Source organism: Falco punctatus, assembly GCF_963210335.1.
Source record: "Falco punctatus genome assembly, chromosome: 4".
In the NCBI taxonomy this organism is placed as follows: Eukaryota; Metazoa; Chordata; class Aves; order Falconiformes; family Falconidae; genus Falco; species Falco punctatus.
Window position 1 is genome coordinate 89,371,128 of NC_137583.1, and position 20,928 is coordinate 89,392,055.

At 44.4% G+C, this 20,928-nt stretch overlaps 1 protein-coding gene across 3 annotated transcripts in view; it reads right to left on the reverse strand.

Moving 5' to 3' along the window:
* TNS3 (tensin 3) overlaps window positions 1–20,717 on the reverse strand; it is a 282,694-nt gene extending 261,977 nt beyond the window's left edge. The window contains exon 1 of one of the 3 annotated variants that reach the window (XM_080382108.1): window positions 20,584–20,717. In XM_080382108.1, the coding sequence (XP_080238234.1) occupies window positions 20,584–20,655 (72 nt within the window). In that variant the 5' untranslated portion in view covers window positions 20,656–20,717. The remainder of the gene's footprint in view (window positions 1–20,583) is intronic. The other 2 variants (XM_080382101.1, XM_080382105.1) reach the window with 2 other exon arrangements.
* Between the last annotated feature and the right edge of the window lie 211 nt (window positions 20,718–20,928).

A 20,928-nucleotide genomic window follows, 5' to 3' on the forward strand; every position in this document is an offset into this window, starting at 1 on the left:
GAAAACCTGCGTCTTCTTTTAGCCATGTATTCCTGTAAGGCCCCTGAAAGGTCCCTGTTTCGGTAAATATTTAAATCATGGGAAGAAAACTGAGAAAGCTGAGAGCCCTGCAGCTAGAAGCTATATGTCTTCTTTTTCCTGAGGTCACACACAGTTCTGGACAAGGCAGTCCTTCCTTGAAGGGAACTTTTACAGTTCCTTAAGATAACTGATTCTGTGCTTGCTCTATGAAGAGTGGTATAACTCTTTATACATAATATATACATATATATACATAAACTGAGATGTCATTGAATCTCATCGAATTGCCTTAACACTGTTCTGTGCCTGGCTTGCACAATCCCCTAGAAAACTTCAAATGCCTTCAATAAGAGGTGTCTGGAAAAGAAAAAAAAAAAAAAAAAACAGCATAGATTTGTAGTGCTGACTATCTGGAGCTGTGATGAACCTGTTAAGAAAATAAAAACAAGCAGATCTTTTGATTTCCTTACAGATACGTATACGAAATGCCTTATCCCGGCTGATACATCAGGGGAGAAGCAGCCTTTCCTTGGAAGGCAGCAGGTGTAGAAGCGTGTCTGTGCCCTGTGTAGGGAAGGGGGGTCCTGCTTCAAAACAGCTGAGAAAGATGATGCTACAACAGATCTTGGCACTCTGAAACGATGTATTTGCTCTGACAGAAAGATGCTGCGCACACGTTATGCAACAAAGCTAAAACAACACTCAGCTTGTTCAGCTTAGAAGTTGGATTTTTAAAAATGTGTTTTCCTTCCTCTAGTGCATTAGGATTTAATTTCTGATATCCTTTCCAGAATTATATTTTTTACAAAGTCTTCTAATACAAGATGAATTGTCCCTCCTTCGCCATATTTGCAGTATCTATAGTAAGTCTATGTGTATATATCACTTCCTCATACAATCAAATGTTTAAACAAGTGTCAAGCTCATGAATATAGGCCTGCAAGGCTTTCAAGAAGATGCCTGACTACTTCAAAGTCACCCATTTATCATAATGCTACTTCATGTTGCCATATTTCTTCTGTTTGTGGGGTTTTTTTTGAGGCTGGGGGGGGGGGGTCAGTTGATTTTGGGTTAACTTTTTGCTTTTTTTTTTGTTAAACTGTTGCCTGTGCTGCCTGATCTCCATAAAAGGAGACCCATGAGAAGCATTAAATAGCTTTGCAGTGCCTCACGGCTGGGTAACCCTCCCAGAGCTCCAGACTTCCTGAAATGGAACACTTTCCAGGTTGCGAAGTGCTGCGTTTTGCTTCAGCTCACTATAACAGAAGCCCTGAAAAGGAAGTTACGGAGCACAAAACCCTCTCTTCCCTCTGGTCAGGTGCTGTACCTAGTGACTGAGGGAGGGATTTTTTTATATATAAGCATTCAATTTACCTTCTATATTTCATTTAGGTGGTAATAGCCAGTAAACGCATCCAATCAACAAATTAGTAATACCAGAAATGTTGGGGGTGTGGGGGGGGTGTAGTTACATTAGTAAATGCAGCCAGAGAGATTTCTATGGCAAAATTTCCATCTAGAGTCCCAGACCCAGTCAGTCACTAACCTGACTGTTCACAGCAAGTCCTCCTCACTTCTCCTCCAGTATTTATGCGCCATGTAATATTCAGCCAGATTTTGCTGAATTTGATTTCTAAGCAAGGAAAATCAGATCAGTACTCCTCAATTTAATAAAACCTATGTCTTCCTCTTCTATTGGAACAGGCAGAGGAAAAACAACGTCTTGTTCTTTTAATCCATTCTCCTATTACAATGTAAACATTTTTTGCCTTCTCCTCCATGTATCTGTATTGTTATCCATCACCAACTGCCCTTTCCTGTCCTCTCCAAATCCCTTTCATGGTAAATGAAACCAGAAGCATTTTTCAACCCTGAAAATTGGACCTCTGCCTTAACTAAACATTCTCTTTATTAGCTGAGGCTTCTAAATTACATCTTTGGGCCATTATGTGTGACCTTTGGGGAACTCCAGTGCATAAACTATACCTCTTTATATTAGCAGCCAGATGAAGAGCTGACATTCTCCCAGTGTCTCTGCACACATTTATCAGTCACGTGTTGCCACGCAGCAAAGTGTTCTCATTCTATTGCCATGTATCCTGACATTGTTGAGGGCCTTCTTAGCAAATGAACTACTCCATGCAATGTTTGGTCATGCAAAGAAGCATGTGTTTTAGTACAAGTTATAAAAAGTGTCTTGCTTTTTTTTTTTCCTCTGTATCTTTTGCCATGCAAACTAAAGCCTATGGCAAGGATGTAAATACTTGTGTGTGCTGAGAAGGAAGGTACTGAAATAAAGATAAATATGGTGGAATTTTGGGGTAAGAGTATTCCTTTGCACTACAGGTACTCAGAGTACTATTTAAGTGTTGGGAATTGTGTTTCTTCCACTGTTTTTCCCTTACCTTTGGAAACTTTAGCACATAACTAAATGTTTTGGTTTTGGCTGGGACAGAGTTAATTTTCTTCATAGTAGCTAGTATGGGGCTATGTTTTGGATCTGTGCTGGGAACAGCGTTGATAAGGCAGAGATGTTTTCATTACTGCTGAGGGTGCCTGCACAGAGCCGAGGGCTGTTCTGCCTCTCACCCCACCCGCAGCGAGCAGGCTGGGGGGCACAAGGGGCTGGGAGGGGCACGGCTGGGACAGCTGCCCCCAGCAGACCCATGCATAGGGTCTGTTGCATAGGACACCATGCTCAGCACAAAGCTGGGGGAAGAAGAGGGAAGGGGGGGACATTCAGAGTGATGGTGTTTGCCTTCCCAAGCCCCCGCTGGGCATGCGGGAGCCCTGCTGCCCGGGGGTCTGAGCCCCTCGTGCCCATGGGAGGCGGTGGGTGAACCCCCCCTTTTGCCGTGCTGTGCGCGCGGCTCTTGCTTTACCCATTAAACTGTCTTTATCTCAACCCACGGGTTTTCCCACCTTTACTCTTCCGATTCTCAACCCCATCCCACCGTCGAGGAGCAAGTGACCAGCTGTTTGGAGCTTAGTTGCCGGCTGGGGTTAAACCACAACACTAAATTTGGAGGAAGCACACAAGGAATTATTTTTGGAATGTTCTTTCTAATGATGAAAAGTATTTCTGCTTTAATGACTCCTCTTTTCAGTCCAAGTTCACTTTAATCCTACTGCATTGAAATCAAAACCCTGAGTTGTAATACAGGCACTGTTTTTTAATTCCTGGGCAAAATATTCACTTAGGCTGGCTCAAGGACAGTTAGATTTGAGAGAGGAACATCTGGTCCTTTAGCATGACTAAATCAAATAGGAGACACAGGTAAACAGGTAGTAGTTTACTAGGTGGTAACTATGGTCTAAACTCTAATTGCTAACTTAATTAGAAAAAAAAAAAGGCTGATCTACCCTTGCAGCTAATTAATGCCTGATTGGCTACATTCTGAGAAAGTGATGATCAATACTACATGATGACCATATGATGTCGTCTCTCCAAACCAGACAACATCCCCTAACCTCAAGCACCTTCTCAGCAGAGCCCAAGGATAAGAGTGGCATGGAGTTGTGTACCCTATAGAGAGTGCACAGAGGGACACCCAAAAGAGGGACATCCCCTCTCGCTGCACTGTGAGCCAGGGGGATAGAAGCAGGCACAGGACCCTTGGCCCACACAGCCGTCATGTTGACGCTTCTCAGGGAATTTTGCACTATCATTGGCAAGTTTCATTTTCATTTCAAAACTACCATTTTCAAAGACTAACGCTGGAGGAAAGCACTGTGTTAAAATGCTGTACCTCAGTCCGCCACATTCCAGCATGCATGCCACCTGAGCCACCCCAGCCCAGCAGCACGGAGGGGACGCCCCTGCTGCTCACAGGTCTTCATGGTCCCATCCCAGGCCAGATTATGGTCTGAGACTAAATGCAGGAAGTATTAAAAAAGTCCATAGATACCAAAAGTAAAGTATCAAACCTGTTGCATTCATCCTGCCTTTCTTGAGGCAAGTTGCTTCATTCACCTTACAGCATTTACCAGTAGGCGTAAAGACTACAGGGCAAAATAGGATGGATTCAGCATTTTTCTGGATCTCCAGTGGTCATTTACACTTGGCAGTACAAGGCATATGGAATAATGAGGCACAACTGTTTCTGGAAATTAATTCTGTGCTTTTTCTTTTAAAATTTATCTGAAGCTCATTATATTGAACTAAGTATGGAAACCAAATCAGTGAGAGCTACCGTAAATCTTTCTAGACAGGACTAGTATTTGAGCCAAATATCAACAGCTTATATGGTTTCATTTTTCCTGATGTATTTTTAGAGCTATCTATTTATTACCACATTTTCTCTTCTATTCACTGAAGACCATGACTTTAATGTGTCAGGCACCTGACCAAAGGGTACCTTCCATACTACAGATGTTCTCTGAGAGAAAGGACATGGAGGAACTCTAGTCTGGGCTGTGGAAGAAGGTGAGTGTTTGACTTCTGCACCTACAGCTACATTTGGAAAACTATGAAATGGGTGCTCCAGCGACACATTGCACCTCAGGATGACTGTGAGAAAGAAGGGATTTAAATTTCAGCTTCTTGCAAACACCATTTGTCTTTGGAGGCTGATTTCTCAAGGAACATGGAAATGCATTCTCAGTTATTATGACCTGGCTGCTTACAAAGAACAGCACTTCTAGACGTGTTTCCTAGCTGCTCTCCTTTTGGCTTGCCATCATCTTGAACATGGTTAAACTTTACCATGGAAAGGTTTCAGATGAGACAACAGAATATTTATTCTTACACAAAAATCGCCCAGGAAGACACAGATACTCAAATGCACACAGCTGAGGTCCCTGGTACAGCTTCAACCAGTAAATGCAATATATGGCAGGGAGAGATGGAGGCTCTGACAGCCGCCTTTTTATGCCCTGAAGCAGCCAGAATTTTCCACACAAAGTATTTACTGCAGTGGCCTCTGCGTTTAAAGCCAAGGAGAAAGCCAGACTGAGGGGGTGGCAAGGTGCCACATGTTCAGGTGCCCAGTCGGCTGGGTTGAGACAGTCCCTTCTCTGTCGGTATCTGATGCCTTGAGAGATCTCCCTCTGCCCATCCTCCTCCTGTGGCATCTTTCCATTTAGCCTGCACTTAGAAAGGTAATTGACATCTGCATCTTAATCTATCCCCAGCCTTTCTGCAACATAAGGTTGGAAATTACATCAAACAGTGCCTTCCACTTCCCACTTGTTCCCATGTATGGTGGAAACCCTAAGGGGATATCAAAGCAGATTTAAACACATTGAATAAAAATTAGCCAGACCACTGCTTGCCAAAGTCACAGAAGAAAACAAAATAAAATACATACATTTAGAAAATGGTTAAAAGGACAGTTAGAACTGCCAGTATTCCATCTCCTAAGAAAAAGGTGACACATAGAGATCCCTACATACACTCGTATCTCTTCATACGCGGCCCAACTTACTAATGCCTACCATATTGCATCTTTGCACAGTGTGCAACATGAAACTTAGAAAGGATTAAATATACCAGATATATCTGTAAGAAGAAAAGATCTTAAAAATTTAGGCAAAAATTAAATTTCAAAGTATTATTACCGCCACTTATTGCAACAGCATATTAAATTTGCCAGGGAAACATTGAGTTACTCACTGTGTATGCACAAACTGAAAAACAGACCTTGCTCTTTACAATGTAGTCTAAGGACATTTTTTAAAAGCCAACATAGTGAATGGCACAAACAAGTATATTATTGAAAGGACAGTTATGGAATATGATGGATGACAGATGTTGATTTCTGCTGTGTTGCAGACATTTTCCACCAGTCACATTGAAAAGAAATTGTGTCAGCATTATATTTGATCAAAAAGCCATGAAACAATGAATGATTAATGGTGTTTCATTCCATAAGAAAAAAAAAAAAAAGGGTTACTTTGACATTAACTCAGCATAAAAACATTTTTCTGCCTTCTACAGAAACATTTCTCAAGACTTTCACTTTGGTTTTTTACTTTGCTTTTGTTATAAATCCTGTGATAACTAGTTCCTCATTTTCCTTTCTGTAAAACTTCAGAATGTAATAGAAAGTGATATCTTTTTATAGATTTTTATTTAACATGTCTAGAATTTAATAAAAAATTTGATCCCTGCTCTCACATTCAATAGGCTGGTTCAAAAAAATCCCAACACATAAGATAGTCTCTATCCTTAAGTTTATAAAATTCTGCTGGTTCTATCACTATGACATTCTATAAGTTTTGTTCATATATTCTAGATTAAGGTCTTCCAAAACCTCCCAGAATCCATCTGGAAAAGGAATGTAATGAAAATTACCAGGCTTAATTTATATTTTGCTTTCGTTTTGCTGGATTCAATAACATCCCAATCATAAAGAGTGAGAAAGAAATAAAATGACAGAACTCAGATGTGACTGAGAACCAAGTTGTTTTACTGTACTGTCGTACTATGGTTGGAAAACATTAACTGGTTAGACAAGAATTTATGGAAGTTTTTAATGGACATCAGCCACATAACCATGATTTGTTAGTGTTAAACATATGGGAAAATATGAAAATCAATGATGTCTTAACTGAAGAGCATGAATTTTGCCCTAGCATGACAGAACTGAGATTATAAACTGACAGTAATCCCTATCGTTTATGATTGCATATCGAAGCCTGGAGTACGGTACAAAACTTCTGGGAAAGGGAAAAAGAAAAAATTAAAATGAAAGAAAGAAAGGAAAAGAAGAGGATGGTGCAGGTAGTTTTGGGATGAGATAGAGAGAGGGAGTTGTGGATAACATCAGAGGCATGGGGAATGGCTGATGGGCAGGTGGGGAGGTGCAGGAGGTAGCTCCTTTTCTTGGTAACACCATGCATGGTCCAGGCATTTAGTTTCTGTGTTCTTTGCATCCCTAAAGCAGAAGACTGGAAACATCAGCACTGGTAGGAGCCTTGAGCACCCAGCTACAGGCAGTGAAGGCCAGCTATGTGGCTTGGAGGTTTGTGAGCATGCAGTCCCCTAGCACTTGTGCCATGAATGAGCTCTTCTGAATTTCTGAAAGCTTTACACTGTCAAGATCCAATTACGTCTAATTAGAGAGCACCTTGGTGCCTGCAGTACCACTGCACTGGCACAAGAAATGACACCTGTAAAAGTGGTTACAGAACTGAAAGCGGTAAACACAGCAGGAACTGCCGAGCTGCGCTTGGAGCCTAGATCGTTAATGCCCTGAAAAAGCATCTGAGTGTACACCTTGTGGTTTTTTAAGCACTGCTTTTTCTAACCCCTGTTAATTAGAATCTGGTTCTCCCCCAAGGGAAAGGGGGAAATGTGACTAGTAAAGATAGGCAGCATCTGTAATCACCAGGGGAAACCCTCACACTGCAGCTCAGCCTGCCCATCTCGAAAAACTGGCCCCATAACACGTGGCACAGAAATGCTTTGGGACAGGCACTGAGGAAGGATGAGAGGGCCACCATTCATGCAAAGATATTTACTGCTTTCCTGAGATTTTGTCTTCCAGAAAACTTATTTGGAGTAAAAGAACAACATTCTGCTTCTGCTTTCTGAAGTGACAGTATAGATACGGAACTAAAAATAGTATTCCAGTGATTAAAAAAAGCCACTTAGGTTTCCTTAAGCATAGTTACAAGCTCATCTCTCTCCCCTGTTTAGCAAAACATTCAAATAGTAGAAGGACTTGAAGACTGTGTTTATATTTTCAGTATTTGAGCCTTGGCTATCAGCTTTCCTTTCACGCAACACTTCAGCAAGACATGGTACCACATCCCAGTGAAGCCAGGCCTGTTTCTGTGAATCTGGCCTGCTGATGCAAGTGGTTTTAAGGATAGGAAGGGAATAATAATGGTAAGAAATAGCCATAGAAAATGGAGATCAAGCACAACTGTGCATTGAACGCGTTCATATGGAAACAGGGGCTGTGCAGGATATATCTAGTAGTTGTAGAGTGCTTTCTGAAACGTAACCCTAGCCTCGGAGTGCAATGTAAAGGTCAGACACAGCCACAATATCACCACCAGGCAGGTAAAATTACAGAAGTAGCAGCCCCCCTACCTTCCCTGCCAGAGTAAATGTGACCTTTGGTCAAGCTCTGAGGTTAGCCTTTCAAAATCAATTGGAAGTCCGTTGTTAACTGCAGGAGCCAGGCTTTCACCCTGGTCCCAGCCCAGTGAGTACAGGTCTAGGGGCAGCCTTCACGCTCCCCTCGAAACACAGGGTTATTTCAGTGCATGAAGGTCTCCTTCATTCTACTAGACAATAAGAAAACAAAAATAAACACCAACACCTCCTCCAGTTCAGAATTTCTTGAGCTAATTTGTACCCCTTATCATCAGTGGGATGCATCCCACTTCCCTCTAACACTGGGCTCTATAGCTGCCGCCGAAGCATAAACTTTATTGTAGGGAAGGAAAAAGGGACCAGTTTGTTCAGCCTGAATACCACCCTCTGAACAGAGAACACCCAACAGACTGCTCAAAGCAAATACTACCGAGAAATCCACAAAATATAACACTGCTAGAGCTGTGGCCAGTGGTTTGGTCTGGATCCCTCCCTCACACAGAGAAAGGGCGCTGGCAGCTGCATGTACTCAGTCAAGGCCCCGGGAGCCTGGAATGCATTCTTTTCCCTTGGTTCAAAATAACCTCAATTTGATGTACTTCAGGCATGCTGCAAAAGCTATTTGTTTGATTAAGCGGGGTGGGAGCACTGGGCGTTTGGAGGCAAGAAGCTCTTCTGGAATGTTTCTCTTTTTCGTGCCAGCTGGCTGAGGGAAGCTCCTATGTCCATGTAGTCACTGAAAGCTTCTTGCTGCCAAATTAATTCGTCTGTAGGATGCTTCAGAACAAATCTCAAGACACACAGGGGCCTGGCATAGATCTCTTTTAATGCAGGGATGAAGAAATAAATCCAGTTTGCAAAAGAAGTTTTTAAGCAATTCTAATCAGAAGACAAATTTTAAAAGATCATAGACGATTGCTGGCAAAGCAAAGAAATCAATGATTAAATATTATAACTAAAAACTTGCAGTGAAGCTTCCAAAACTATTTTATTGTGTCAAAAAATGGTAAAGAGATGAACTGGCACTGTGGAGGTTTGAAATCCAAACTGAGAGGGAAGAAGGATTGTGAGGATCTCCTTCAAGTCATTGCGCTGCTTAGCAGGCCCACGGTTTGCTCCCCTCTGCCCTAGAATTTGCTCTTTGAGGCCGGCAACTTTTACTGCATCTCATACGTCCCATGGGGCAGGGGGATACAGGCAGAGCTCCACACCCTTGGGACTGTACAGACGGACTCGCCACTCCTGCCAAGAGGGAAGGCAAGCCTTGGGATTAGGACAGACAATAGCTGGGACAAAGCTGAACAAACAAAGCTTCTCTGCTCCATTTTCTAGTCTTTCACTAGCAGTGGGGATTTTTTTTTAACCACCAGGGTCCTCTGTGTGGAAAAGCAGCAGTTAATTATTCCACATTCAGATGTGCCAACTAATAGTAAAACACATAAGCAAAAGCAGTGGTTTTGGATAGCGCTTTTTATCATTGCTGCTTTTCAAAAGCCTGAGGTGTGTGCCCTTGGTTTTGTTTCTGCTCAGAACATAAACAGCAGTTTTACAGAGAAAGGAGTGTAGATAGAGACTAGAAGAGAAACTGCTCTGACAGCGCGTTGCAAAGGAGATGCAGGGCCGTTCCAAAGAGCCAAAGCCTTCATGCAGGTCATTTGACCTCCTAAAGATCCTCTGACATCTTCTAAATTTGTGTGAAGAATGATTTCCTGGGCAATTGCAAGGAAATTGCAGGAGACACTTGCCGAGATGATCGGCTTTCCAGCAGGGGTGGTCTGCAGCAGTCTCATCCCCACCTGCCCTTCCCAGCAGCGCAGTGGGTGCTCATCTCAGAGCGAAAGCTGGTGTTTCTGCAGCAACAGCCCCCAAGATGTCCCATGCTTCCACTCAGTCAGCACTGCTATTTATTGAGCACATACACATAATTATACATGATCCATTTTTGAGTCAAGTAAAGGCAGCCCGTCCACCTGAGCCACGCCAGTGGTTAATGCCTTTTGGCAGGACAGATAACGTCATAATGACAAGTCCCTTGTTGTCCCTGCACACTATTAGCACCCTTTTCAGTCCCTGTCAGCTCTTCCCACCATGGGGAAACAACATTCCTCCCTGCACTGGCCACAGGCAATCCTGGATCCCACCTAATAGATAGATAGAAAAGATCATTTTATTTACAATTAATTAATACCATTAGAATTCGCTAAGATCTTACAACAGTCCACAACCACCTTACAACCAAGTGTGCTATGCCTGCTGAAGCAAAGAGCGCCTGGCTGGAAGGAGATAGTGGTGTAGATGCAGTGCAAGCCTCGGCTTGCAGTGAGCGTCCAGGCCGTCCTCCAGAGACATAAGCAGGTGCCTGTGAAAGATGCAAGCAGGTCAAGGATCTGTCCCCCCAAGTGGCAGAATTACAGGAGACAGTGAGAAGGCTGCGTGGTGTTAGAGGGGCAGAAGAAGAGATAGATGAGTGGTTTCACAACCACTTTGTTATAGGTGATGCTACTCGGAACAAAGCATCATGCACCCCGGTGACCCACAAGATCAGGACCCCACTTCACTTTCCACCTTCCTGCATAACAACAAGGAACAAAAACAACATCCTAACAGCTGAACACACCTATGAGCAAGCTCTGCAGGGAGAAAGCCTACAGCAACACACATTAGAAACCACAAAAAGAAACAATGAGTGCTCGCAGAGGGTGACTCTCTGCTAAGGGGCACCAAGGCACTCATCTGTTGGCCCAACAGAGAACCACATGAAGTTTGCTGCCTTCAAGGTGCTAAGGTCTGGGATGATAATATGAGAATGCCACAACTTGTTAGAAACAGACTGTTATCCATTGCCCTTTCATGTGGGCACAGATGACAGAGCAAGCCAGAACCCAGGGGTTCTGGGGCAGGATCAAGCAAGGCTACAAAACTCTGGGGTGTGATTGAAAGGGATTGGTGCCTACATTCTCTTTTCCTCTACTTTACCAGTTAGAGGAAAGACTGCAGGTAGGAACAGCCACACCATGCAAATCAACACTTGGCTACGTGGCTATTGCTGTTGCCAGGGTTTTGGCCTTCATGGCTGTCGGACACTCATTATGACTATAACCCACTAAGGAGAGACAGGATTCACCTGACTACAAAGGGCAAAAAAATCTTTGCCAACAGGCTAGGAAACTTGGTGAAGTGAGCTTTAAATGGACAAGCCTTGGGGGAAGGGGTCCACAGTGGTGACATATGTGAAGTTGAATGCAACAGGGTAAAAAGCCAAGCAAACCAGAGCAGCAATGAATGCTCTTTAGCTACCCCAGGACGTGTAGGGGATGAAGATCCACATGGTAGCAAACACGCAAGGGTTGTTGATGCGTTAGAAACCATGGGAGTACCTGAGAACAGTCACATAGGAACTACGGCTTCGCCCCTAAAAAAGGTGGCAGGGCCAATAGCCCATCTGTGGTGCATCTGCACCGGTGCATACAGCATGGGCAACAAACAGGAGGAGTTGGAAGCCATTGTGTAGCTGGAAAACTATGATATAATTGCAATCACAGAAACACATTGGGTTGACTCACACAACTGGAGTACTGCAATGGGTGGCTATAAACTCTTCAGAAGGGATAGGCAAGGAAGGAGAGATGGTGGGGTAGCGCTACGTGTTAGGAAATTAAATGGTCAAGTGTTTATGGGTACAAATCAGGGGAAAGGCCAACAAGGCAGGTATCATGGTGGGAGTCTGTTATAGACCACCCAACCAGAATGAAGAGGCAGAGGAAATATTCTATAGGAAGCTGGGAAAAGTTACTATTGCTAGCCCTTGTTCCCATGGATCTTTCAACTTATGATATGCTTGCTGGAAATACAACACAGTGGAGAAGAAGCAAGCTAGGGGGTTTCTGGAGCGTGTGGAAGATAATCTCCTGACACAGCTGGTCAGTGAGCCAGCTAGGGAAGGCACCAGCTGGACCTGTTGTTTGTGAACAGACAAGGACTTGTGGGTGATGTGATGGTTGGAGGCCACCTTGGGGACAGCAATCATGAAGTGGTAGAGTTTTTGATTCTCAGGGAAGTAGGGAGGGTGGTTGGCAGAACTGTGACCTTGGACTTCCCGAGGGCAGACTTCAGCCAATTTAGAGATTTGGTTGACGAAGTCCCTTGGGTGCCAGTCCTGAAGGGCAAAGAAGTCCAGGAAGGCTGGACAGTCTTCAAGAGGGAAATCTTAAAGGTGCAGGAGCATGTGCCAAAAGGTGAGCCAGTGGGGAAGACTGGCCTGGCTGAACAGAGAGCTTTGGCTGGAACGCAGGAAAAAAGGAGAGTTTATAACCTTGGGAAGAAGGGACAGGCAACTCCGGAGGACTACAAAGATGTCATGAGAACTTAATTTGGCTACTGCAGTAAAAAAAAATTTAAATGTTTCTATAAATACATTAGCAAAAAAAGGAAGGCTAAGGAAAATCTCCATCTTTTACTGATGCAGGGAGGAAACAGTGACAAAGGATGAAGAAAAGGCTGAGGTACTTAATGCCTTCTTTGCCTCAGTCTTTAACGCTAAGACCAATTGTTGTCAGGGTACCCAGCCCCCTGAGCTGGAAGACAGGGACAGGGAGCAGAATGAAGCCCCCATAATCCAACAGGAAATGGTCAGTGACCTGCTACACCACTTAGACACACACAAGTCTATGAAGCCAGATGGGATCCACCCAAGGGTGCTGAGGGAGCTGGTGGAGATTTAACAGCAGTCCTGGCTAACCAGGGAGGTCCCAGTTGCCTGGAGGTTGGCCATTGTGATGCCCATCTACAAGAAGGGCCAGAAGAAGCAAGGGAAGGTTATGGAGCAGATCATCCTGAATGCTGTCACTTGGCACAGACAGGGCAAGCAGGTCATCAGGCCCAGCCAGCATGGGTTTATGAAGGGCACTTCACTGAACTTCTATGACCAGGTGACCCACTTACTGGATGAGGGAAAGGCTGTGGGTGATAGTTGCAATTTGACTTAAGATAGACAACAAATATTGATATAACGCATGTCAATTAGTTGTCAACAGCTCACCTCTCACAGTGTCTGTCATGGGTCACAGGCGCTCCCACTTGTCTCAGCTGCACTGGGCTCCAAGTACAACAACTGGTGCCCAACTCAGTCAGCCTCACACAGGGCACCAATTGCTGCAGCACAAACAAGCTATCAGGCTGCAATAAGGCTTTTGCTATTGGTCAGAATCTACTGGCCCATACTGTCTCTCCTTCCTCCAGAGATCATACCATACTGACCCTCCTCTGTCAGGGCTATTTAACTACTTAGCAGGAACAAGCTGCAGCTGCACATCATCCATGTCAATCAACCCACTGCCTTTGAGCAAGGCCACAGCTGCACGTTATCAATGTCAATCAGCCCACTGCCTTCACTCCTCTACAGGTGAGGGAAAGGCTCTGGGTGGTGTCTACCTGGACTTTAGCAAAGCCTTTGACACCATCTCCCACAGCATCTCCTGGAGAAACTGGCTGCTCATGGCTGGGCCAGGGGTGCTCTGCGCTGGGTAAAAAACTGGCTGGATGGCCGAGCCCAGAGAGCGGTGGGGAATGGAGTCACATCCCGCCGGTGCTGGTCACAAGTGGTGTCCCCAGGGCTCCGTGCTGGGGCCAGTCCTGTTCAATATCTTCATCAATGATCTGCAGGAGGGGATGGATCGCACTCTCAGCCAGTTCGCAGATGACACCGTGTTGAGTGGGAGTGTTGATCTGCTGGACGGATCCCTCTGCAGAGGGGTCTGGGCCCGCTGGGCCGATGGGCTGAGGCCAATTGTATGAGATTCTGTTGCATCTGTTGGGCTCAGTGCCAGTCCTGCCTGTGGGTCACACCACAGGGGGCTGGGAGCTGCCTGGCGGGGAAGGGCCTGGGGGGGTGGCTGACGGCCACCTAGGCATGAGCCAGCACTGTGCCCAGGTGGCCGAGGCAGCCAACAGCAGCCTGGCTTGTCTCAGAAACTGTGTGGCCAGCAGGGCCAGGGCAGTGATGGTCCCCCTGTGCCCGGCACTGGTGAGGTCACACCTCGAGCCCTGGGTTCAGTGTTGGGCCCCTCACAAGAGGGACACTGAGGGGCTGGAGCATGTCCAGAGCCTGGCAGAGGGCTCGGGAAGGGGCTGGGGCACCAGCCTGATTGGGGGCAGCTGAGGGCACTGGGGGGGCTCAGCCTGGAGAGGAGAAGGCTGAGGGGAGATTTTACCACTTTCTACAGCTGCCTGAAAGGAGGGTGTAGGCAGGTGGTGGCTGGTCTCTTTTCCCACATAGCAAGTGACAGGAAGAAAGGAAATGGCCTCAAGTTGCACCAGGGGAGGGTTACATTGGGTGTGAGGAAAAATTTCTTCCCTGCAAGGGTGGTCAGGTATCGGAACAGGCTGCCCAGGGCGGTGATGGAGTCACCATCCCTGGAGGGATTTAAAGGACGTGTAGATCTGGCACTTAGGGACATGGGTTAGTGGTGGGCTTGGCAGTGTTGGGTTAATGGTTGGACTCAGTGATCATAAGGATCTTTTCCAACTTAAATGACTCTATGATTCTATGAATTGTGGTAGGGCTTGAAGACCAGTTAATAGAAATTTTAAAAAATAATAAAATTTAGAAGAGAGTGAAATTATTATATAGGTGGACAAAACAGGCCTTACAGCTTCTGGCTGGAATGCTTCTGTGCAGCACACCAGATCGTATTTTTTTTTAAGAGCACTAGTCATTCTCTATGTTAGCACATCTATGCCTGAAAGCTTAATGCATCAGTTTATCTTTGTCACATCAGAGATTGGCATCCAACAGGCTGACTGTCAGATTTAAGCCTATCCCAGGTTCAGCAGATAAATAAATTGCTTGTCTTGCTACTGATTTTGATCTGAAAATCATTAATGGCTATATTTCTCCACCCAGAGAAGCTCCAGTTTGCAAGAGAGCGATGCAAACCCCCTTGTACAAAAGGATGACCCTGCAGTCATTATTTGCTCTTCTTCAAACTAGGTCATCTTTTCAGTTGGATTCACTATGTTGTAGCAATATCAATGTCCTCAAGTTTTATTTCAGATGTTCAGTTTCATAGTCACCCATAGTTCTCGTTTTCCTGGTGATTCTCACTTAATCTTACTATATCTTCCATGCTGACAATTGCAGAACATACTGTTACCGCACTTTAACTGAGCAAAGGGGTACATGAAGTTTATTATCAAGACACAATAGAAGAAGGAAACTCTGAAACAGTTTTAGCATTAATCTCTTTTTGATAATAGGAGCAGTCAATATGGGGAAACAGTACTACTGTTCTTAAATTTTAAAGAAAAAAAAACCCAAACCAAAACACAAGATATGGAAGCACTGGCTTACCATCTTTTTCTTTATCTCTACATGAAAAAAAGTTGGTTTGTTCTATCTGCTTTTTCAAAGTTACTCAAGATCTTTTCCTAGAGTCCTACAGATCACAAACATCCTTTTTTTTTCAAAGAGTTAGCAAAAGGATCACATAAATCCCACCAAGAGTTCAAGAGAATCACTGGCAGTCACGGTATCACCATGATGGGATCAACATAATCAAAAGGGCAGGGTCATGAAGAACTTCGAGTTCTGGGAACAACTTAAGTTCTGTGACTTAACAAAGACAGGAAAGACTTTAGAGGATAACGGGTGCAGTGATAAGAAAGGATTACTATTCGTATTTACAGCAAAATATCCAGGGAGAACAGGGCTTCCCTCTGGAACATGATGTGGCTGACAGATTCAGCAATTCTACCTGTAACAGGATTGTCCTTTTTGAACTTCCAACAGTTCCTGCCAATTATGGCTTTTTTGTTGATGTTATTTTTAATGATGGGCAAGCAGCTGTAATTAAAAAGTAAACTTTAAGTTCTGTTGCAGAAGCCATGCAAAGCCAGTTTGTTACTCAAGCTGCACTGAAGACCTTTTGTAAAGGCACTATTCTGAGGGACTCTTGCAAAGAGGGAAATTAGCCATGGACAGGAACCCAGTATTAAAATCACCTTAATTACAGCATGAAAACCTGCGCTTTTAAAGACTTACCAATTTATGGCTTTAGGAATGACTTGTTTGAAGTAAGTCATGCCTCCCACTGACCTCTCTTCGAGGCTTTAATAAGGCATTACAGCGAGGTAAGAATTATCCCCATTAGCCTGCCTGGTTCATAACCACATTGTTAAATTTCAGAGAATACATTGACCTTAGCACAAAACCCAACAGGAGGCAGCTATGCAGGTACCTGCAAACTGAGTGCCGGATCCAATATATGCATTTATAATAGCACATTACATGTACATTATTACATGTAAAATTATGATTTTTAGGAACACCTCCTTTGTCCCAAAATGAGGCAGCAGCTGAGACGGTGGATAAATAAACACCCAGGCAATAACAGCTGCACCAATTCAAAATGCTAGTTTCCTGAAATAAAAGGGCACAAAGGCCTCAGGAGGCTACATCAGACCAAGTACGGTGCATGCTGCAATTTGAGACACCTTCTTAAAAATACAGTTGAATTTTGGAAAGTAAATAAAAATGCTGTGGGATTTCATGTTCATGATTGGAACAGTGATTTTATCCTGCATGTGCACAGTTTGTAACTGAAGAACCGCCTTTCGCAGTGCCAAGCCTTATAAATTCAACATCACTTATTCTCATGCATCACTGAATAGTTTTCTTTTTCGCAGTATATCCCATTGAAGCAAGACTGAAGTTCAGTTGCTGTCGTTGGGTTTACACATGTGCAGCTAGCCACAGCAATTGTAGTGAGGATATCAAAGAATATAGTGGACTCCAGCACCTGCTTTCTTAAGTGCACAACTCAAGTAGTACTAAAAAAGTCAAGAAGTTACCACAAAATGTTGTTATTAACATGAAGAGTCTTGAGCCAAGAAGTCAGGAGGTGCCATAGAAATGGAAAAGAAATGCAAAAGAAATTTAATCACAGGCTGCAGCCGTTACGCCTTGCGAGCCTTTAAGTGGGGACAGCCAGGCATCCCAGGAAGGGTCCTGGGAAATGCCAAAGCTTCCCTGAGGAGACACAACCCACATGCCTTTGAATCTAATTCTGAATGTAATTTTTATTAAACAAAATAATGAAGCATCTCAGAACATGTTTGCACACTTGCATGCAAAAGGATTAATGAGGTTGTGTTTAAAAAAAATGTTGATTCAGGAAACCCACCATCAATTTGTAAAATAATGACAACAGATGGACACAGTCCTCTACAACAAAAAAAATGTGGTTTTTTTTCCCTCCCGAGTCCTCTCTGTTACAAGCCATTTTTGGGTATTTTGAGTGCCATGGGCCGTTTTTTATGCTTCTTTTATTATTACCGATGAGGTCATTCCCATAATATGTAAAGAAAAAGCTTGCCTCACACCTCACATAACAAACTAGCTTTAGCAGGACTGTTCATTTGATGAATAAGAGAAGTAATAGTGAATGGCCACCTATGCTAGTTAAGCACTGAGTCTTTGCTAGTGAAATTGTGTGGTCACCAAGGAACTGCAAAGACTGAAGTTTTGCCCCAAGATACACCCCATCAGTAGGTGGAAATGTACAGCTGATTTTTCTGAAGGATAAAGAAATGGAAGCTTATGTTACTGTGTTTAAGTAACTTTTGACATCAACATGGAAAATATCCTAGAAAACTCCTATGCATTTCAATACTAGAATGAGATTGGCTATAAACGATAGTCTGCATAACATTAAAGGCAAAAAGTGTGACTATTTTCACAAACCTCAAACCCCAGCGTTAGCAGGGCTCATCAGAGTGTGCACGAGAATGAATAAATGTAACAGACCTAGAAGAATTCATTATGTAGTCCATAAAATCTCAATCTGAAAATTTAATTCTTGTATTGTTACTTTTTTCCAAATAGTAACATTTATTTCTAATATCTTTTTTTTAATTAATATCAAGTAAGAAGACTTTAGAAGGGAAACCTTAACCTAGCAGCATTGTGGACAGTGAAATTCACTGTTTAGACCTTCAAAATGTTTCATGAAGATGATGCTAGCAGCATAATTTCTCAGAAAACTCAAATTAATGTACAACTTTATTTTCCAAAATAGCATCAAGAATAAAATCTTGTTCAGATTCAGGGTAAAACTCCACTGACCTTTAAAGGTATGAGCTGGAGAAGTGAGGAGCAGAAAAAGTTGCTATTGGCTTTTTGAGCTGGGATACAAATACATATGCTTTCCACCTGCTGTACTGGGAGCTGTGAATACACGCTTTGAACTCACAGCTTTTCTGTCTGATGGACAAAGAGGAGAGCTCTAGCATCCTTTAAGGTGTATCGCACACTTTCTGGAACATAGATATCTGATGCTTGTTTTTAAAATAAATATAAGTTGATGTATCATGAGCCACCTCTAATTCAACCGCTGTCACTTCTTTTTTTCATTAGCACGTGATCATTTTAATTAGGAGTGCAGCAGAGGAGTCACTATCTTGGATGAAGACCCTGTTGTATTAGAAACTAAACAGGCGGAGAGGAAAAAGATTGAAGAAATACACAAAAATTATATTAGTCAAAACATCATTAGCTCCAAAAAATGTAGCTTTTTTAAAAAATACACTATGATTTCTCTTAAGTCCATACCTACCCTAATTCACAGAACACATTGTTCAGATGGTACCTTATTCCATAGAAATTTTCCAAAGAGCTCATTCCACAAGTCTGGCATCTACCTGCACTTTATCCTTACAGCACATGAGATCCCTCTCACATTATTTTTCTAATTTTTTATCAGAAAAAGTAAGATGGGAAATTTGCGAGTTACCATCCCAGGCATGGTGCTCCAAAGCATTCCCTGGAGTTGCACAGTGAAATACTTGTGCAGCTCATGGAAACACATTGTCTCACCACCATTCAAAGTGGGCAGAGGCAGGTTTACATTATGTGTCATTCATTTAAGGATAGGGTACACTTTTTGAGCGGAGTATTCAATAGATTATATAAATCCACTCATGCCAGGGACTTTGCTTCAAGATGCCAACATTTTAAGCAATAAACTTAATACCTGCACAAAATCAAAGCTTTAGTTGCAGGCATGGATGCTCATGGAGCATTTCTAATTCAGAAATAGTTACCCTTAGAAATAATAATTAAAAAAATAATTAATTAAAAAGGATTCTGTATTTTGTTGTAATGAGTCATTTCCTTATAACAAATATTATTGATTATAACAGCAGTGGAGTTGGCAGGTTTGGAGTGCAGAAACTGTGCACAGTACTGCGTTATATAAAGATTTGTTCCTATAAATCAGAATACGTCATATATATTCATACTTCATATGAACAGCTATGTATTCCTAGAATACATGTATCTCTGAAATGTCACCAGCTCTGTTTTTAATCATAATAACTTCTAAGCATCCTGTTTAGTTAGATGTGTGAATGATGCTTACTCTTAGAAAGGAGAAAAAGCAGAGAGAAAAATTGAATCTGTGCTGTACAGAGTAATATTTTATTTAACTTTTAGGTGAAAACCAAAGAAACATACCCAAAATACACCCAGAAAACCGCCCGTGTAACAATTTATTTTTATTTTCTGTAAGAGGGTTACCAGCAGATGGAATATCAGGCAAGGAGAGAAACTGCTGTAATAGTTTAAGACTACTAATTTTAATTAAGACATAGTGTGCATATGCCCATGTACAACTCACCATAAGGTGACATAACTATAAATACCATTTAAAAAACTCTGTAAAGACAAACACACATCCTATATGTGTTATACACATACTCATACGCACATGGAAGGTATTCCAGTGATGCGACTCCAGTTGCAGGCGTTGCCTTCAGCATTTGTTTCCTAATACCCTGCACTTTAAAAGCTGAAGCGAGAATAAACTTCAAGAAAGGGTGTAAAGCCTCGTATTCTAAATTACTGAAGAAAATGGTTGCCCCGTTTCTCCCCACTCCAGAAGGTGACCGTGGGCTAGAGAGGGCAGGAGGGGCTGTGCGAGGGGAGGATGCTGCGGTGCCCCCGCACGCCCCACCAGGCTGGCGTGCACCTCGGGGACGAGCAGCGTCGCTTAAAGGGCTGCTCCGACAAGATTCTCCCAATAAAACCCTACCAGCGAGCCACAGAGCCTTCTGAGGACACAGTGGCTGGCAGAGAACGAACCAGAGCCCCTTCCTCGCTCCGCACCGCCTTCTGCCCCCGCAGCTGTCTCCGCAGGCACAGGACCCGCAGCGAGCGGCACCGCGCCGCAGCGTCGTCGCCTTTCGCAGCAGCAGCCCAGGCGCGCCCCGCAGGCCTGCGGGAGGGGGCTCGGCGGGGGGCTCGGGGCGCGGCGTGACGGCCCGTCGCTCGGGGGCTGGGGGGCGAGGGCGCGGGGGGCGCAGCCCGCAGCAGGCTGAACCCCAGCGGTGCCCCCGCTGCCTAGGGGCCGCGGCGCGGCGGGACTTCCCCCCCCCGCCCCGTACCTACGGCGGGACACCCCCGTACCTGCGGCGGGACACACACACACACACCCCGTACCTGCGGCGGGACCCCCCCGTACCTGCGGCGGGCTCGGCTCCGGTGGGACGCGGCTGCTGCTCCTTCCGCAGCACGGGAAGCCACCCCCTCGCATCTTCTCCCGGGGTCCTCGCAAGCAGGGCTGCGCTGGGGGCTGGAGGAAAGCCCACCCTTCCAGCGCGGCGCCCTAGCCCATTCTGAGCCGGGGGGGCAGCGGCCTCGCCTTCTGCTGGCTGGCCAGGGGCTGCCGGGCCCCCAGCCCCCCAGCCCAACCCGCCCTGCCCAGGGATTGGCCGGCTCCCGGGGCTCCCGGGGACATTCCACATGTCACCGCGCATTTCCCACATGCCGCCGAGCATCCTCTGGCCGGCGGGACCCCACGCCTGCC